The 18,993-nt window shown below is 47.4% G+C and overlaps 1 protein-coding gene and 1 long non-coding RNA gene across 2 annotated transcripts in view; one reads left to right on the top strand and one right to left on the bottom strand.

Moving 5' to 3' along the window:
- The window catches only part of LOC118023538 (polycystic kidney disease protein 1-like 2), a 36,459-nt gene extending 25,936 nt beyond the window's left edge, over window positions 1–10,523 (bottom strand). Inside the window, 4 exon segments of the mRNA XM_035024729.1 lie at window positions 1,520–1,630; window positions 4,779–4,958; window positions 7,465–7,629; window positions 9,902–10,523. Of these exon segments, the coding sequence (XP_034880620.1) occupies window positions 1,520–1,630; window positions 4,779–4,958; window positions 7,465–7,629; window positions 9,902–10,202 (757 nt within the window). The 5' untranslated portion in view covers window positions 10,203–10,523.
- LOC118023540 lies at window positions 1,618–17,044 on the top strand. The gene is made up of 3 exons (XR_004682837.1): window positions 1,618–2,808; window positions 8,950–9,149; window positions 16,144–17,044. It is a non-coding gene; the product is annotated as an uncharacterized LOC118023540 (long non-coding RNA).
- The last annotated feature ends 1,949 nt before the right edge of the window (window positions 17,045–18,993 follow it).

The raw sequence follows: 18,993 nt of genomic DNA, 5'->3' as shown, positions 1-18,993 counted from the left end.
CCTCCGGGCACTGTGGCGGGGGGCACAGGGATGTTGGATAAAGTCTCTCCTTTTACAAATCAGAAACACTGTGATCAGAACACACAGGTTCACAGGGGGGCAGGATATTTGAAATCAAAGTTGGAGCAGAAAATTTTGTCTGGGGTCTCCAGACCCAGTACACCCGCTGCCCTAAGCAATGCATTGGTCCAATGACAGCCACACTGTGACTGGTAGATCTCCAAAGGGCACCATTTGTCCTTTAGCAAAACCACCAAATGGAAAGCACTGCCAAAACACATGGCCTCTTCTTCCCAGAAAACAGAATGAAGACATCCCGCTCACTCTAACTCCGCCGAAGGGTGTCTAGTAAACTAATGGTGCTGGGGAAACCTGTCCTCTCCTCATCTCTGTGTGGTCCTCCCTCCTACATGGACCCTGCTCTCTTGGATGGCCCCTGGGGACCCCAACGTTCCCTGACTCACTTCTTCCCTTTAGAGCTCCCTGCACCATCTCTCATGCTCTCAATAGAAGGTGCCGTTGTGACTAATTCCCTGGACAATGGCATAGGGGAAAGTGGCGTTCGTGTATGCTACTAATGGGAATGTAAATCAATGCAGCCATTTTGGAGTGTAAAAAAGCATATACCCTATGACCCAGCATTCCCTCTACTAGGGATCTCTCCTCTAAAAATAATCAGGCGCATGTCAAGATATATGCACAAGAATGAGCACTGCAGAGTGATACTTAACAACAAAAAGTCAGAAGAAACCTAAATATCCATCAGCAGGGGACTGGTCCAATAAATTTTGACATAATCTTATGATGGGATACTATGCAGCCATTAAAAGAATAAGGTAGTGACTGGGAGAGATGTCTAGGATATATTATTAAGTAAAAAAAAGTTGAGCTGTAAACTAACATATTTAACATGATTATATTTTACGTATATACATTCATACACAGTCATGTCTATGAAAACAGTTTGAAAAGCAGAGAATTTATTCTAAACATTTAACAGTGGTTTCCTGAAGGAGAGTAGGACTGTAGAATTGAAGGGAGGAATTCTTCCTTCTTGACTTATAAAACTTTTATAAAGTGTAATAATATGGGTTATTTTTATGGCTTTCAAAATTTGTAGTTTTTAAAAGTCCCTGTGTGTTCTAAAATGCAGCCTATGGGCAGGATGGTGGTTGAGTGGGTATGGGGTATGGTAGCAAGACATCTTTTGACTTCTTTCAGTCAAGCAATGTTGGTCTTGTCTGATGTGTTTATTGGGTCACGCCATGAAATTTAATTTGAAGGGTCCGGGGGGTTAAAAAATAAATATATTTTTAACTTCTGGCTTGACAGCTCATTTCTGCAATAGGAGCCTCAAACCCTTTACCCCATGAAGCTAGGCAAGGTGGGGAGGTCAGGTTGCAGGGAATCATCTGTGAGCGAGGAAGTCTCTTAGCGCACAGATCTCTCTGCTCCAAGTGGGGCTGGACCTGATGTGGAAATGAGGGAATTCCCATGTCCAGGCAAGCTGGGGACTCACCTTCCTGGCACTGGTAATGCACCCACAGGTAGCTGCCCTGGGTGGGGCACAGGTCTCCAAAGTAGGTCCCATCTGCTGCCACCTGGCATACTTGCAGCCCCTGGCACTGGCCTGGGAAGTGCCCGAATCCTAGCAGGAGCAGGAACGGTGTGAAGGACGAAAAGGGACAGGTTCAGACTGAGATGAATGACCTCTCATTCATTCATTCATTCATTCACCCACCCTCCACCCAGTGAATATCTGCTGGTATCCACTGAAGACCAGACACTGACCTAGGTACTAGGGGGAGAGAGAAGTAGGATTCTTTCCCTCAAGCAGCTCAGGGTCCAGCACAAGGGTTCTCAAATCTTAGAATACACCAGAATCTCCTGGAGGGCTCTGGAAGACACAGATTTCCAGACCCCACCCCCAGTGCTTCTGAGTCAGTTGACATGGGGGGTAGGCAGTGTAAGAATTTACTTTTCTAACAAGCTCCCAGATGATGCTGATGCTGCTGGCCCAGACACCCCACTTTTGGAAGCACTGGTCCAGTAGCATCCAGTCAGATGGCCTAAAGTGGGAACTTACATTTAGAGAACTGTCAAGGAGGCGAAAGATCGGGAATCCTGTCCAGGTGCCCACAGGAAGGAGAAGCATGGAGAGCCCAGGCCAGAAACTCATGTCATCCCAACACCTCTCCCTCCTGCCCAAGCAGATGAGTTACATGCCTACAGAGAAGCCTAGGAGATGGACAGGCAAGTGCTGCCTGGTTGTAGGACTGAGCTCCCATTTCCATGCTGGATGTCAGCTGGGACCCATCCTTAGCTCCTAGAGGCCATTCTCTAGTCCTTGTGCATGGCCTTCTGTTATCTCAGAGCCAGCAATGGGGTATTGGATCTGTCTGACACTTGACTCTGATTTCTCCATCAGCTCCATCTCTGGCTTCTAGCCAAAGAAATTTCTTTGTTTTTAAGGGATCATGTGGTTAAATTGTGCCCACTTGGATAATCCAGATTAGGAGCCACAATTGCATCTGCAAAGTCCCTTTGCCATGTAAATTAACATATTCACAGGCATGGTATCTCATCATACCCAGAGTTCCAGGGATTAGGGTGGCAAATCTTGGGGCCATACCTCTGCCTATCCCAGACAGGAAGACATAAGAGGGCAGAGTTCTTTTCATCCTATCTTTTCATCCTCTCTCTGACTGCAGCTTCCTCTGGACAGGCCCTCCCTCATGGTCCTCGCTTCCAAGGGCAGCCTCCACCATGATTCCAGTACCCACTGGATGGCCCTGACTTCTGATTTTGGTAAGACCATCCCCTCCAGTTGTCCCTCCGGCCCTTAGGGGTGGCAGTGGCTTTCCATTGCTGCTAATCTCAGGTTTGTATCATTATCCCCTGTTTGACTTCTCAGCATTTCCATGCTGGGTAATCAGTTCCCTGCGTTTAATTTCCTCTGCTGAAAGACCTGGCTTGGTTTCTGTTTTCCTAATGGGACCTAGCTTGATACACTCCTCAATCAGAGTTCTGTACCCCAGCACTAGACTACAATCTCCAAGAGAGAGGGAGTGTTTTGTTTTGTTTTTTTCGCTGCTGTATCTCCACTCCAGTACACAGAACAATACCCAGCACATAGCAGGTGAAAAATAACTTTTGCATGAGTAAATACATAGCACCGTTGCTCCTGTCTGTTGTGGCATTGAGCACAGTGCTAGGTGATTGCTTGTATCCATATCTGTCTCCCCATTAGACTGCCAGCTCTTTGAAAAACAGACTGTTTGATTCATCCCTTTATCGACAGACCCCAGGTTAGAGCCTGGCACAATGTTGGGCTCAATGAATGTTTATTGACCAACTGACAATGAATGAGTGAGTGTGACACTTACATACAAACAGATTACCGTGGGATCCTGCCCAACTCTGTTCCTCTGACCCTTCCCAGAAGGATGCAGGGCTCCTCTCCAAGGTGCTCTCTGGGGTTTGGCTGCAAAGTTTGGAAACTTGCACCTGGGCCCTTGCGGAAATAGCCCATTCAGTCCCCTGAAGGGGGACTCAGGCCGCCATGAAGGAGGCACATCCTTCAGCCCACCCAGCCCAGGCCTTTCCCCCTCGGAGGGACCACAGCCTCAGGGATGCCAGAGCAACAAGGAGAGTGGGTGGGAGCCAAGTGGCTGATTTCAGTATTTCCTTCCCCCGAACCTGCTCTAAAGGGACCAGGGACAATGTGGGCCAGACGTGGAGGGGAGAAGAACAAATCACTTTCCCAGGGAGACGCGGCACACTTCCCTAAACTGGGGATGAGGCTGCTTGGGAGGTTCTGGGAGTACAAGGCATTCCTCCCTGAATCCTCACGGGGCCTTTGGGTGGAGGCAGAACCCCTCAGTGAGTTGCTGAGAGGCACATGTAGGGAGATTCAGCCTGAGGCCCCAGAGCTTCCAGCTTGGGCATAGACTGCTGTGTCCTCCTTTGGCCTAGAAGTAACAGACCACCTCTCTTCCTGGCACCTTATAGGCCCGACACTACTAACCACAGCAGAGAGGAGGGGGCCCCCTGTGTCCTGGACAGTAGACCCCCAGGAGGGTGCAGGGAGCCCCCATCATCCCTGAAACAACCCCTGTCACCAGGCAAATGCAGCTCAGAGGCAGATTTAATCTGATTTAGAAAAACAAAGCCATGGAGAAACTCTCCCACATGAACAAGAGATGCCACCAGGAATGCGTGTTTCAGCATTATTCATAACAGCGAGGATTAAGACACAACCCATTCAACTCTCAACAGAGAAAGAGACACATCACAGTATAGTTATACAAGAGATTAAACGAATAAACTGGTACCTGTATCAAAGTGGATAATAGGAAATTTAAAGCCATACTCACTGCTCTAATGAGGGGACATTAAGCAAATATGGCATAATGTTAGGATTTAACAACGATGGGTAGTGAGTCTAGGGGAGTTCAATGAAGTATTTTTATATAATATATATAATATATGTTTGGAGTATTTAGAAATTTAAAAAAAGAAAGCAGTATTTCTTACACCCAAGTGGAGTGGGGAGCAAAGTGCCCCTCTGGCCCATCCACATGGGTTTGCTGTTGGGTGAGGGGGTGAGCCATGGCCTCCTTGCTTCCCTATATGGTGCTGTGGGCAGAGACTGGCCCGTTTTCCTAATGTGGGAGGCCCAGATATGAAGGTTTTTCAAACCTTCCATACCCCTTGGCTGGGTTCGGGACCCCAGGAACTGCCCTTTCCCCACAGCCAGAGCTGTCCTTGAGTCTTACCTGCCACTTTGTCCTTGACGCTGGCCCAGCTGCATTCCTCCTCCGAGGGGCCTGCAGCACCCTGGGTGCAATAATGGGGAGTCTGGCGCCCATAGAAGGCGTCCTGGACCTGGATGACCTCCCCTGAGCCGCAGTGCATGGTGGCATTGAGGCCGTCACAGGCCACACTCTGGCCAGCACCTGTGACAAAGGGAAGGGGACACCTTAGGGAGGGATCATGGTCACGGCTAGGCAAGTGCCTGGTTGATGGGAAGTGGAAGGGTATCAGGGGTTGGGACTGAGATGAAGGGACACAGCAGGAGCCAGCTCCACAGGGCTGAGAAATAGAACGTGGAGGGCATGAACACGGCTCTGGAATGAGACTGCCTGGGCACAGATGCCACCAGCCACGCACTACCTGTGTGACCCTCAGCAAATTCCTTAGCTTCTCTGGGCTCCCTCAGCACGGGGGAGTGACAGCACCACGCCACATAGGGTCTTTAGGAGGATTAAATGAGTTTATACATGCAGAGTAAGGGCTATAGAACTGGCAACTGTATTCTCCTATTTTTTAAAGATTTTATTTATTTATTTATTTATTTATTTGACACAGGGATGGGGGAGAGCAAGCACAATCAGGGGAAGGGGCAGAGGGAGAAGCAGGCTCCCCGCTGAGCAAGGAGCCCAGTGTGGGACTCAATCCCAGGACCCTGGGATCACAACCTGAGCCGAAGGCAGCCGCTTAACTGCCTGAGCCACCCAGGTGCCCTATATTCTCCTATTTTGAGTACCTTCTTTGAGCTTTATCTGAAAGCAATCCCTGGCATATGATAGATGCTAAACCAGCTTTTGTTGAATGAATCAGTCTTCATACCAATCCTAGAAGCTGGGCTACTGACCTCCCCACTAGGAACATCAGGCTCAGGGAGGGTCACTGTGCTGAGACCCTCCTCCAGACCAGCTACTGGCATGTGGTCCACGTTTGGTAAACATGTGTTAGAAAAGAACACTCTGGCTCAGCTGGGCACAGCCAGAAAGTAGGAAACTGGATCCAAACTCAGTCCTGTCTGCCCGGTGGGAACGCCACAGGGTAGAGGATGAGACCAAAATCTGTGTTCATTTCCTATGGCTGCTGTACAAATTATCACCAAACTAATGGCTGAAGCCAGTACAAATCTGTCATCCTCTAGTTATGAAGGTGAGAAGTCCAAAATGCATCTTACTGGGCTAGTATCAAGGTGTGGGCAGGCCTGGTTCCTTCTGGAGCCTCTAGGGGATGGTCTGCTCCCCAGCCTTTTCCATCTTCCAGAGGTACCCAGTTTGTTGAATTGTGACCCCTTCTTCCATCTCCAAAGCCAGCAGCACTGCATCTGCTAGTCCCTCTGACCATAGGCAAACCCAGGTTCAGGTCTCATCTCTGTCACTTCCCAGCTCTGTGGCCTTGGGCAAGGAGCTTACCCTTTCTGAGCCTCACTATTCTTAGCTTTATAATGGACCTACAATAGAACAACAGAGGTACTTCTGAGTACCTCTGATGAATACACACAGAGTGCACAGCTCTGTGTCTGGAGGTCCTGCTTGATACATGTTAGCTGTTCATGGTGTGACCTCAGACCATGACACCAAGACTCTGGGGGCTGGCAGATTCTGAGATAGGCTTCAGATTGGGTTGCAGAAGGGGGTGAGGCTTTGGGAGGGCTGTGATAAGCAGAGAGGGAAGTGGTATGACCCACGGGTCCCCAAAGGTACAAGTTTTCAGAATTAGCCAGGCTAATTCTGACACCTATTTAAACCCAGACAAGGGCGGGAATTGGGGCAGGGGGGCTCTGTAAATGCCCAAACCCAGAATGGGCCCTGGGAGCTAGGATTCTTCACTGAGGCACTTGGAGGAGGGGGCTGATCCCAGGAAGCCTGGAAGTTTTGTCAAGCCTGACTTGAAAGTGAGGGGACCATGGGGCAGCTTGGCTCCTAGACCATGACAGGCAGGACCCAGCATGGGGCCATGGGCCACTCATGTCAAGGTTCTTACACAGAGTCCCAGGGAAGGGTCCCCAGGGTGCAAAGGGGGTCAACCATGGACAGCAGCTAAAAAGAACACAAGATCAGAGTGGGGGGGAATTCAGGAGTCAGGAATGGTAGGTGGTGGGGACTCAGACCCAGGCTGGCCAGGGCAGCAGGAATCAAGGGTGAGTGAGAACAGCCTCCTGGGACCACATCTCCTTCACTGGAAGATTGGAAAAAGAGAGTAAATAGGTCTGGGCATTTGCCCCTAGATGCAGATATCTGAGAGGAAAAGAGGGACAGGAATGAGACTAGTAGGCAGGAAGGCAGGTAAGTGGACGGGGAGAGGTGGGGTATAAGCTGGGGAGACAATATGAGACAGGCACAGAGTGCCACACAGACAGAGATGGGTGGGCATTTAGGGAGACACAGAGACAGAGACAGAGAGAGAGACACACAGAAACAGAGACACAGAGAGACACACACAGAGACAGAGAGAAACACAGAGGCAGAGACACAGAGACAGAGACAGCGATAGAGACAAACAGAAAAAGACACAGAGACACACAGAGACACAGAGGCAGAGAGAGACAGAGACACACAGAGGGACACAGAGACAGACACAGAGACAGAAAAAGAGACAGAGACACCCAGAGGGACACAGAGAGACAGAAGGAGGGAGACTCCACAACAGAGGCCAGCTCACCAAACTCGCAGATGAAGGCAAACGGCTGCGTGCAGTTGTCTGAGGCCGCCCACCCAAAGGAAGCATCTCTCCCGATGTAACAACAGGTGTTTGGCGCAAGAGAGGCCTGTCCTCTGCGCCAGTGGCTATAGCTCACATTTGAGGTGTCCAGCCAGCTCCCTGGCCCTGGGATGGGAACACAACCACCAGGACTTGGAAACATTCTTTTGACCCCTTTTTATGGATGGGGCTGGCCTCAGCTCAGCTCCTGGCGTGCAGGAGGTGCTCAGTCAAGGCTGACAGGCTGAATCCCTCTCTTTCCCATGCCAATGAAGGGACCTTGCTAGCTGTTATTTCTCAATGCCCAAACAGAAGAACTCAACCTAAAAACCGGGGCACCATGTCAGGGAGCCCAAATAAAGTGGTTTGATTCAGTACATGATGCTTCCAGCTCTGTCTTACCATAATCTAAAATAGAGCACAGAAGTCTGCTTGGGATGTTCAAAGGTGTTCCATAGAGAGGCAGGGGCCCTTGTCAAATATATTTGGGCCGTGCTGAATTAAAATGGAAGCAGTTTTCCTTACTTCAGGACTCTTCAGCCCCTGGAACACACTAATTTGCTCTTGAAGAAGTGCCCTGTGCATGTGTGTGGAGTACAAAGGCATTTCAAGGACACTAGAAATCTAGAAAACACTAAATATAAAATTCTTACTCTGAAGACTCAAAGGTGTATTATTTTTTTAAATAAATCCATAAAAATGGTTAAAAAATTTAGAGTGAAAAGCATATAAAATGAAGACATCTCCCCTCTCCCAACCTACAGGTTACTCCCATTACTGGTGTGTTTCTTATGAATTGATCCAGACTGATTTGTATCCATATAGCAGCATCTATGAGTGCCTGAAATCAATTTACACAAATGTCATCATATTGCATGTGGCACTCTGTCCCTTGCTTCTTAAATAACATTAAATATTGGAGGTGGTTTCATGTCAGCCTACACATATCTACCTCATGTTCTGTAACAGCCACGTGGTATCCCTTGGTGATTTTTGAATAGACACAACTCCTTTAACTGCACATAAATGTACATTCAATATACAGAAATCCACAACTGCTATATGGACAAATCAAGAAACAATTCAATAGATACTGCCTGAAGATGCATTTTAGAATTCAAATCCCGAGGCTATGCATTTCCTAAAACAAGCTTCTCCAACTGCTCCCTTAATTAAGCCTTTCCATCCACTCTGGTATATAAGTGCTTAGCCCAGACTGAGTTCCTCATTTCTAAAACTCAGTAGCTTCGACAGGACAATGTGACATGGTGGGAACTGGCAGAGTCCTCACTGCCCTTCACCAGTAGCATCATCTTGAGCAAACCATTTTCTCCCTCTGGACTTCATGTTCCTCACCCATAAAAGAAGAGTAGTAATGTGTACCTCGTGGGGCAGGTGCAAGGATTAAATATGAATGTTCATTTGTCCATTCTCTGTTATGTACAGGCACTGAGAAAACAAAATGGCCAGAATGTGTTTCCTTCCCTTGAGGAACTCATTGTCTAGGAAGGAAGACAGACACCTAAAAACTTGAGGTCATGCTGAAAGTACCCTTACAGGGGTATGGACAAGCCCTTACAGGTGCAGAGAGAAGGACTCACCTGACTGTACTGGGGTTGGAGGAAGGAGTCCTCACAGAGTAAAAGGTAAGGAAGAGTTTCTAGGAGGACCACTAAAATGAGACTATCTAATGTGAGGGGAGTGGTGCCGAGCTCTTAACCTGCTTTAATCCCATAAGAAATGGGGAAAGCCATGTGGAAGTGTTTAAAAAAAAAAAAAAGATTTCTTTATTTGAGGGGGGGGGGGGAGGAGGAGCAGAGGGAGAGAGAGAGAGAGAGAAACTTAAACAGACTCTGTGCTGAGTGCAGAGCCTGACATGGGACTCAATCTCATGACCCTGAGATCATAACCCTGAGATCACGACCTGAGCCAAAACCAAGAGTCAGACTCTTAACTGACTGTGCCACCCAGGGGTCCCTGGAAGTGCTTTGAAAATAGCTTAGTAATTATTTCCTGGGACTCTGTTTTCTCATCTGTAAAATAGAAGCAACAATATTATCTCACTGGTTATCGTAGGGATTCAAGGCGATAATGGACAAGAAGTACTAAGGATAATGCCGGGGACTATCCCAGCAAGAACTGAAGAAGTCATAGTTAGTCTTAGTATTAGGCACATTCAAACAAATGAACGTTTCCAGAGTGTCAGCAATGTGCCAGATTCTGTGCTGGGTACTGTACATGAGTTACTTCATTTGATCCACAAAACAACCAAAGAGGAGGGTATCCTCACCATGAGAATTAGGATATATTAATTTGTTCCATGAGGCTCTGGGTAAGAAGCAATGGTGACAATCACAGCCACAAGCTTCCCATGAAATACAGCTTTCACAGCACCTACCTTCTGTGGTTCCGTTCTGCGCCAAGTTCCCTGTGAGTCCAGTCCACCATTCCCTGTCCTGTGAGATGTGCTTCTGCAGAAACTGTTGGGTGTCTTCATCGTGAATAAAGACCAAATGCCCCCCTTGCTCCTCACACCAGCTCTGGGCCCCATAAAAGGTGTGACTGAGAGGCACAAATTCAAAGCAAGAGTCTCTGAAGGCCACTTGGCTTTTTGAGCAAAAGTTGCCTTCCTCTGGGTTGGAGATTGTGGCCCTAAACCTCAGAGCAAGCCCCAAGAGCACCAAGCCCACTGTGCTCATCCTTGAACCTGCTGGAGCATCTGGATGGAGCTGGCACTCACGTCCTTCTTATGCTGTTACCTCACAATCATCTGCCATCCATCTTTCCTTCTCTCTTTGCATCAAATAATAGTTACTACCTCTTGTTTAAGAAACAAAAGGCTCAGGATGAATGTGTCTGCGTTTTTGCTTTGCCCAGCTCTTTGTTCAATTCCTGTTCCAAGTCCAGTTAATTTGCAAAACGGTCTTTGAGAGAAACATATAGCTGCTATCTCACCTGTCTGCTTGTCATTAGATCAACTGTTAGCTTCTGATAAAAATTCCCTGCTATGGGTTTTATGTTCTTTTCACAAGAAGCCATCAGCATGTGGGAAGAATGTGATAAAAGAAAAATGGCAGGAAAGTGAGAGTGATGGGATGGTAAAAAAAAACAAGTCGTGCTCATCTCCAATGCTATTGTCTAGAGTGGCTGTGCCCAAATGATAATCACATTCTCCCCAGCATGGCTTAAATCCTAATGGATATGTCTCCCTCTCTGACTCATCACATTACTACTCGTGCCTGTTGGAGAAAACAGATTTTCTACAAAATTGTTTTGATATCATCATGAAAGCAAGCTAATATCTGGCTTTAAATTATTCCCTTGCTCTGACATAATTCAACTTATTTTTCCTCCCCAGTCCCTGGCAACCTCTACTTTCTGTCTCTGGATTTACGGATTCTGAATATTTCATGTAAATGGAATTATACAATATGTGACCTTTTGTGTCTCGCTTCTTTTACTCAGCATAATTTTTTTCCAGGGTCATCTACACTGGAGGGTGTATTAGTACTTCATTCCTTTCTATAGCTAAATAATGTCTTGTGTATGGATATACTACATTTTGCTTATCCATTTATCCATTGAGGGACATTTGGGTTATTTTATTCTTGCAGGAAAGGGATGATCTCTTAATCTCTACCCATCCCATGACTGGCAGGCGGTAGGACTCATGAACATTTGCCAGCCTGGCTCCATCTCCCAGGTCCTTGTGTTTTGGGAGAGGTCGAGGGGATGTGACTGCTGGTTGACCCATGAATGGGACCCAGGCAATTAGAAGTTCCTCATGCCCTCCCTGTCCTTAGAATGTGCATTCTGTTTGCCTTCCCCACTTCCAGAAGCTGTCCCAAGGACACAGCCTTGAGATAGTGATATGGTATTGAAACCATCTGGACGGTATACATGACTGAACCCAGTTAAAGCCTCTATATAAACTTTTAAGACTTGGCCGGTGAGCATGGAGGTTTACTTGTCTTGCAGCACCTAGGACAAGCCTTTTATGTTAAGTTCCCCTGCTCATTAAACCTGTCACCTACCAGTCTGGAGTGATCTGCTTCTTTCTTTGATCTCTCCCTGCCCCACATGTACAGAGGCCAGTTTTCAAACCAACACCGGGACTGACCCTTGGCCCCCATCCCTTTCCCAGAAGCCCTTCCAAACCCTCTGGAGTAGCCCTGCCAGTAGCCCAGGGCAGGACTCAATGTTGTTGCTGAGTCACAGGCTGGAACACAGAGAACACTGGTCTCTTATCTCTGAGGGCCAAGCTTCTAATGACTTCTATTAGAAAAATATGTGGAAGGCCTCATACAGCGATAATGTATCTCCTGGGTAAAGGCTTAATTTTTGTCCCTCACAGAACATGCTTGGAGACATTTGATAACAAATGCAAATCTGCAGGCTAAATCCCACTTTTGCATTCTTTACATTCTGATAAATTGCAGACTCCTGGGCATGGAATTCGTCTTGGTGATGTCAGCTCCCAATGTGCCTTAGCATCTGTGTACATGAAGAAAGGAAGGAGGGCATTGCTGGACCCATGTAAGCCTATTTCCAGTGATCTGATCCAGCTGCCTGGGCCTCCAAACCTTGACTTTTGGATCCAGCAAATGAAAACAGAAAGAGAATGAATTTGGTTTAAATGGGGTCTTAAGTCCATGAAAATAACCATAAAGATGTTCACGCCCTATGATCCAGCCATCCTGGTCCTGGGAATGGACCCATTTTAGTTTGGGTTCCCCCAGAAGTTAACTGAGATGAGAATTTAAGAGCAAGCAATTTATTTGGGAGGGCATGCAGGAAACAGTGGCGGGGGAGGGGGAATTACATTGCTTTATATGAATTGGTGTTTTTATTGGTTATAAACTGAGTTGGATCTTTGCCCTCCATTCAGCGGAAAGACAACATAACAAAAGAATCCTCATGGTCCCCTCACCCCCATACAGTTTCATTTCTTTGTGGTTCCTTCAAATGCTTCTTGCCTTGGAGATGGGTGCTTGGCCAGGCACAACTGAAGTGTGCACATAATTCATCCCCAGGACCCTTCCCACTTAGCTTTAGATGGTAGGCCTTTTCCATGTTGCTAAAGGGCTTTGGAATTGGCATGGTGGGGGCTGTGCTTCCTTTCCCTGAACAGACATTTACTACACCATTCCCACAGTGCTGGATACTCTGTGTGGTTTTCCTCATCTATTTGTTACGTGTTCAGTTTTGCAATACTAGTCAACACTGCAATGAACATCTTGCACTTGCGGTTTAGCCTGAGCTGAGTTCTCTCCTGAGGGTTGTAGCAGGCATTATCAAGGACCCATCTTAATCCCTCACACTTACCACGTAAGGCTTCTAAATGCAAGTCCCTGTAGATCTTGGCCTCCCTTTGCACACAGGGAGAGGTTGGAGGTGCCTGGAAGTTTGTGCCTCTTGGGGAGAAAATCTCACCCTTGATTGTTCAGGGTTGGTGGATCAGTCCCCTAGATCCCTCAAGATAACTCTAAAGCATGCTCACACCCCATCTCACAGCCCAACAGCCAGACTGAGCTTCAGTTGCCCACGATGGTAACAGCCTTGATGATGCACCACTAACATCTTCCCTCCCTCTTTCACTTCCCCACACCCTTGCTGGCATTTCCTGGCTTCAGCTCCCAAATAAGCCACTTGCACTTGAATCCTTGCCTAGCCCACAGGACACAAACATCTTCATGATTCTTGCTATGGACTCAGTGCTTATTTAAACCAGATCAATTATCTTTGGGTTTTTCATGTTGCTGATCCCACTTGAAGGCTCAGACTGCCAGATCAAATCCCAGGAAACATGCTCACACAGCTCAGCTGTGTCTTGCACACTTTCCTGGGTTTCAGTTCTATACTTGGGGACCATCTCTGAGCAACTAATAATGACCTCAGGCATTGGGATGGTGGGTGGTATTCTCTTGGTTTTTTAGATGTGTATGTAGGTGAGTCCTCCATGTTTGTTCACCTATGCTAAGTTGTTTGCTTCTTTTTTTTTTTTTTTAAAGATTTTATTTATTTATTCATGAGAGACAGAGAGAGAGAGGCAGAGGGAGAAGCAGGCTCCCAAGGAGCAGGAAGCCCGATGCGGGACTCGATCCCAGGACCCTGAGATCATGACCTGAGCCGAAGGCAGACGCTCAACCATCCGAGCCACCCAGGCGCCCTAAGTTGTTTGCTTCTATAAGGTGGCTAGTAACCTGGATCTTGAAGGACTAGCCAGGAAAAAAGAGGTGGGGTTGGAGGTAGGGGTGGGAGGAGAGCTAGTAGAAAGGGTGTCTCAGGGAGAGGCCCTGTAATACCAAATCCTTATTTCTTGGCAGTATCCCAGAACAAGCATAAACTAAAGCCCCCTGCATTATCCCCCACAGGGTGTTCTGCCACCACAGTTTTGCGTATGCGGTTTCTTTCCAAGAGTGCCTCTTCTTGGGGCACCTGGCTAGCTCAGTCAGTTGAACCTCTGACTCTTGGTTTTGGCACATGTTGTGATCTTGGGTCCTGAGATCGAGCCCCGCATTGGGCTCTGTGCTCGGCGGAGAGACTGCTTGAGGATTTCTCTCCTTCTCCCTCTGCCTCTGTTCCTGCACACTCGCACTCTCTCTCTAAAATAAATAAATCTTTAAGAAAAAAAAGAACACCTCTTATACACTTGTCTGTACACCTGCATCCTTTTCTCAAGAATAGCTCAACTATAAACCTCTTCTCTGAAGCCTTCTCATGGTCTACAGGAGTTAACTGCCATGTCTTCCATGTTCTCATAGCATTTTAATCTACTTCTATGTTAGCACTGTTTAAAAGTATTTGGCCCTAAAAAAACATAGCAAGAGACAATGAGAGAGAAAATATGAGAACTTGGCTGTAAAAATAAGCCCATGGATATAGCCTTTTAAATTTTACTTCTAAGTTGGTTTGCTTAATGACTATTGTGGGTTCAATTGTGTCTTCCAAAAAGACACGTTGGGAGTCCTAACCATTGGTATCTGCGAATGTGCCTTCTTTAGAAGTAGGGACTTTGCAGATGTAATCAAGATGAGATCATGCTGGCGTAAGGTGGGTCCAAATCCAGTGACAGGGGTCCTTATAAGAAGGAGGGGAATCTGAACACAGAGACAAACAGACACAAAGGGAGAAGGCCATGTGACAACAGAGGCAGAGACTGGAGCCAGGGACCATCAAGGATTGCTGGCAACCACACCAGAAGTTAGAAGGAGCAAGAAGGGATTTTTCCCTAGCAACTTCAGAAGGATCATGGCTCCGCTGACACTTCGATTTTGGATTTCTGACCTCCAGAACCATAACAGAATACATTTCTGTTTAAGCCACCATGTTTGTGGTATTTTTGTAATGGCAGCCCTAGCAAACCAGTGTGTTGATGATATAGCACAATGCGGCCATGTGTCATTCATTCATGCAATAAATATTTGTTGAACAACTACAATGTGCCAGGCACTGTGCTAAACTCTGGATTTTAAATGGGAGAGTGACATGATCAGGTTCACATTTCAGCCAGGTCACCTGTTGGCAGCCGGGAGGGTAGATTGGAGTGGGTGGGACTGGAGGCAGGGAGGCCAGGAAGAAGCTGCTCCCAAGAGGTGAGCAATAGGGCGCCTGGGTGGCTCAGTTGGTTAAGCGACTGCCTTCGGCTCAGGTCAGGACCCTGGAGTCCTGGGATCGAGTCCCGCATCGGGCTCCCGGCTCGGCGGGGAGCCTGCTTCTCCCTCTGACCCTATCCCCTCTCATGCTATTTCTCTCTCTCTCTCTCTCTCAAATAAATAAATAAATAAAATCTTTAAAAAAAAAAAAGAGGTGAGCAATAGTGAAGACGGTGGCTAGGGGGCTGGAGGAAAAAGGAATAATCGGAAAGATTAGTTAGGAGGCAGAAACATCAGGACTACAGTTGTTATTTAAGTTGAATTTTTGTGAAGCTTCACTGACTGGGCCGTGAGCACAACACGGTGGAAATTAAAGTGTTTTGGCTCAGGCATTAGAGGGCATTTCCTTTTTTACCAGTAATGCCCTCTGCGTTTCAGTCTTGTCCCTTCTACCTCCCAGGCATGGCATGTTATTATAATAATTATCATTTGCTTTCCTTTCGTTCCTGTTAGGCTGTGAGTTCATTGAGTCTGGGAGTTACGCATTTCCAATCTTTCTATCTCTAAAACCTAAGATGACACTAGTCTCTGCATCTAGTAGGACTGTATGGAACTGATGAACCCTCCTAAGTGTTAATGGGGTAGGTTGTAGTCTTTCGTTTTAGTGGTGAAGCGTGCACTCCAGGAGTCCTAGGGTGGCCCTCCCACCACTCCCTACGTCCTGCTTCCTGTACAGGCCTGTAGAGAGTGTGTCGTTCTGGAGCTCACCACTGACGCTTCTCCCTTGGGGAGGCAGCTGCCACCTCTCCTGGGACTTTGCCTGTCACCTTGAACCCTGCTATCCAAGATTTCCACAATATCTGCTCAGTTTATCATCCTGGCTAATTAAGGGCACCATTTAGAAGCTAACTTAATTGGAAAACTGCAAAGTAACTTAGATATGATAACCTTATCTCCACAAAGGGAAATATTAACTCATTTTTGGCAATGACTTTGTAATAGGAAATACAGAATTGCAAAATAAGGCTTTTTTTTTTTTTAATAGCACAAGAACTTTTCTTTTCGAATTCAGTTTTTACTTCTACAGCTTGTGACTGCTTTCTGGATGCAACACATCCCGTGGAAAAAGTGGCCTTTGGACAGGCAGCCTCCTCTTCCTTGCTCCTTCCCCAAATTATAAGGTAAGAGGATCCCACATTCAAATCTCCACCTCTGCCGCGCGTGTTGTTTGATCTGTGGCCCAAGGGCACAACCTCAGGGAACTTCAGTTGCTTCCTTGATAAAAAAAAAATAAGGGGGTGGATAATAACAGTACCTGCCAGGTCTGTGCCAGAATTAGAAGATACAGTGTGTGCAAAATACAAAGGAGGGGGCACATATCCATGAACGTCTCTCCTCCCCACCAAAGCGAGGAGTCAAAGGCTTCTTGCTTGCCCAGTGAGCATCTCGGACCCTTCGAAGGGCAGACCGTGTGTGATTTTGTACAAAGTCCTGCACCCTCTGGGAGTGAATCCCCTTCTACAGTCTCTGCATAGATGCTGGAGGCAGCATGGCCAACTTGTGCAAACGTGTGTGTGACTTGGGAGGAAGCCTGGGAGATACCTGACCCGACTTGGGGAAGAGCCCTGCCAGGTGGCACCTCCATGGAACTCCCACCCTCCGCTGGCACTCTGCTTCTTCCTGTTTCCCTCTGGGCAACCCCAGCCTCCAGGCCCCAAGTCTGTGAACATTCCTTTCTTCCCTCTCTCTGTCACCTGTGTGCCATCTTCCTTTGGCCCCTGCTCACCTCTCCCGCCTCTTTCCTGCCCCAGCCCCACCCCTCTAACAATCCAGAGCCGTGTGGGGTGGCCACGTGGTGTGATGCCTCCGGGTCTGCACCTTTTCCAGGATCACTCTTCCCGGCTTCTCTGCTTGGCCAACTCCCAGCTGTCCTTAAGCTTCGACGCTCAGTACTGCCATTTTCAGAAAGCATGGACATCCCCTCTCTTCACCATGCCCCTTGGCCCTGGAGGATTTCCCCCACTTGCTCTCTGGTGCCACAGCAGGCTGTCACCTCTGATGTGCAACTGCTCCCATGGAGGGGTGGCACTCCATATTTGAGGGACAGATGAATGAATGAGTGAGTGAATGAACGCATGGGCTAATTCACATTTTTCCCATTGGCAACCATGGACTTCTCTGACACTTATACCGTCTAAACTGGCCTGTCATGCAGCCATAGCTGCCTCTGTCCACCTTGCTCGTATATAAATGCCATCTTAGCACCTCTCCTGCTAGGTCAGCACTGTCAATAGAACTTTCCCTGACGATGGAGATGTTCTGTCTGCACATACCAGTATGGCAGCCATTAGGCACACACGTCTGTGGAGCCTTTGAAATGTGGTTAGTATGAATGAGGAATTTAACTTCATTGTGATTAATTTGTCTTTAAATATATTTGGCCAGCCACGTGCTACTAGTGGGCTACTGTACTGGCAGCACAGCTAATCTCCCACATTAATGCCTTCATTGGACATGACCTCTTGACTTAGGACACCATTGTCTATAGTATGAAGCCCAAATTCTCACATCCCTGCACTGTCCAATCCCTAAACCACTTTCCACCCCCATATCAGTGGTCGTGGAGACGAACAGTGATTGCAAGTATGGCCTCTGGAGTCAAGCTGCTTGGGTTCGAAGCCCAGCTCCAGGGTGCTGGCAAGTTACTTAACTCCTCTCTGTGTCACTTTCATTATCTGTAAAATGGGGTTGAATACCTACTTAGGGTTTTTGTGAGGAGGACATGCATTCCTATGTGTGGAAGGCTTAGAAGGATGCCTGGCCCATAGGAAGCTCTCAATAAATAGCACCTATAAATATCATTATTTCTCTCTGTCCCTGGCAGAGCCAGCCTATCCTCACTCTCCCCACTTGAACTGTCCAGCTCCATGCCATCATTCACACTGGTCCTCCTCTTTGCCTATCCAAACACTTCCCACTCTCAAGGGCTCAGCTGTGCACCTCCTCCTCCAGGAAGCCTTCTGTCCCAACCTTCCCTAACCTAAGCAAACTTTCCTCCCTTGGAACTCCCATAATACTTCCTATCTGTGCCTCTTCTAGAGCAACTGTAATAGGCAACTAGTTATTACTTACCATGTACATGTCCTCACAGCCAGACCAGAGCAAACTTAAAATCCTAGACTAGGTCATGGGTGTCTGTTTTCCTTTCAAGGACAGGCCAGAGATGTATGCATTGTAACTGGTCAAAAAATTAATATTTCTTTCTTTTTTTTTTTAAAGATTTATTTATTTATTCGAGAGAGCGAGAATGAGAGAGAGTACATGAGAGGGGGGAGGGTTAGAGGGAGAAGCAGGCTCCTTGCCGAGCAGGGAGCCTGATGTGGGACTCGATCCCGGGACTCCAGGATCATGACCTGAGCCGAAGGCAGTCGCTTAACCGACTGAGCCACCCAGGCACCCAAAAAATTAATATTTCTGATTATCATGTTGGCTGACCTTTCCAATTTTTCTCTCTTGCCCAAGAAAAGAAAGGAAAGGAACACGCTCTAAGCTCCCGCTTTATTCTAAGCCCCACGACGGACATGATCAGAGTTTTTACAGTTTAATTTAAGCTTTACAGCCACCTGGTGGGACAGGTATTATAATTCCTCTTTTCAAGATCAGGCAGCGGAGGGTCTGAGATTTAAGCAAGCAGCATAGGCGTTCAGCTAGTAAGCAGAAGAGCTGCGGCTCCGATGCACATGGGCCCACTGGTGTTGCCAGGGCCAAAGATGGCCCAACAAGAGGCCACACCACCCAGACACCATGTTTACACCTTTGCTTAGTCCTTCCCCACTGCATGTGGACTGGTTCTGGGATTTGTGCTAACCAGTAGAAGGCCGTGGAGTGAAACTAT

This window comes from Mirounga leonina, unplaced genomic scaffold (assembly GCF_011800145.1).
Source record: "Mirounga leonina isolate KUSES-001 unplaced genomic scaffold, KU_Mleo_1.0 Mir_180, whole genome shotgun sequence".
NCBI lineage: Eukaryota > Metazoa > Chordata > Mammalia > Carnivora > Phocidae > Mirounga > Mirounga leonina.
The sequence above is the reverse complement of the archived record's forward strand: the minus strand, read 5'-3'. Positions and strand labels throughout refer to the sequence as shown.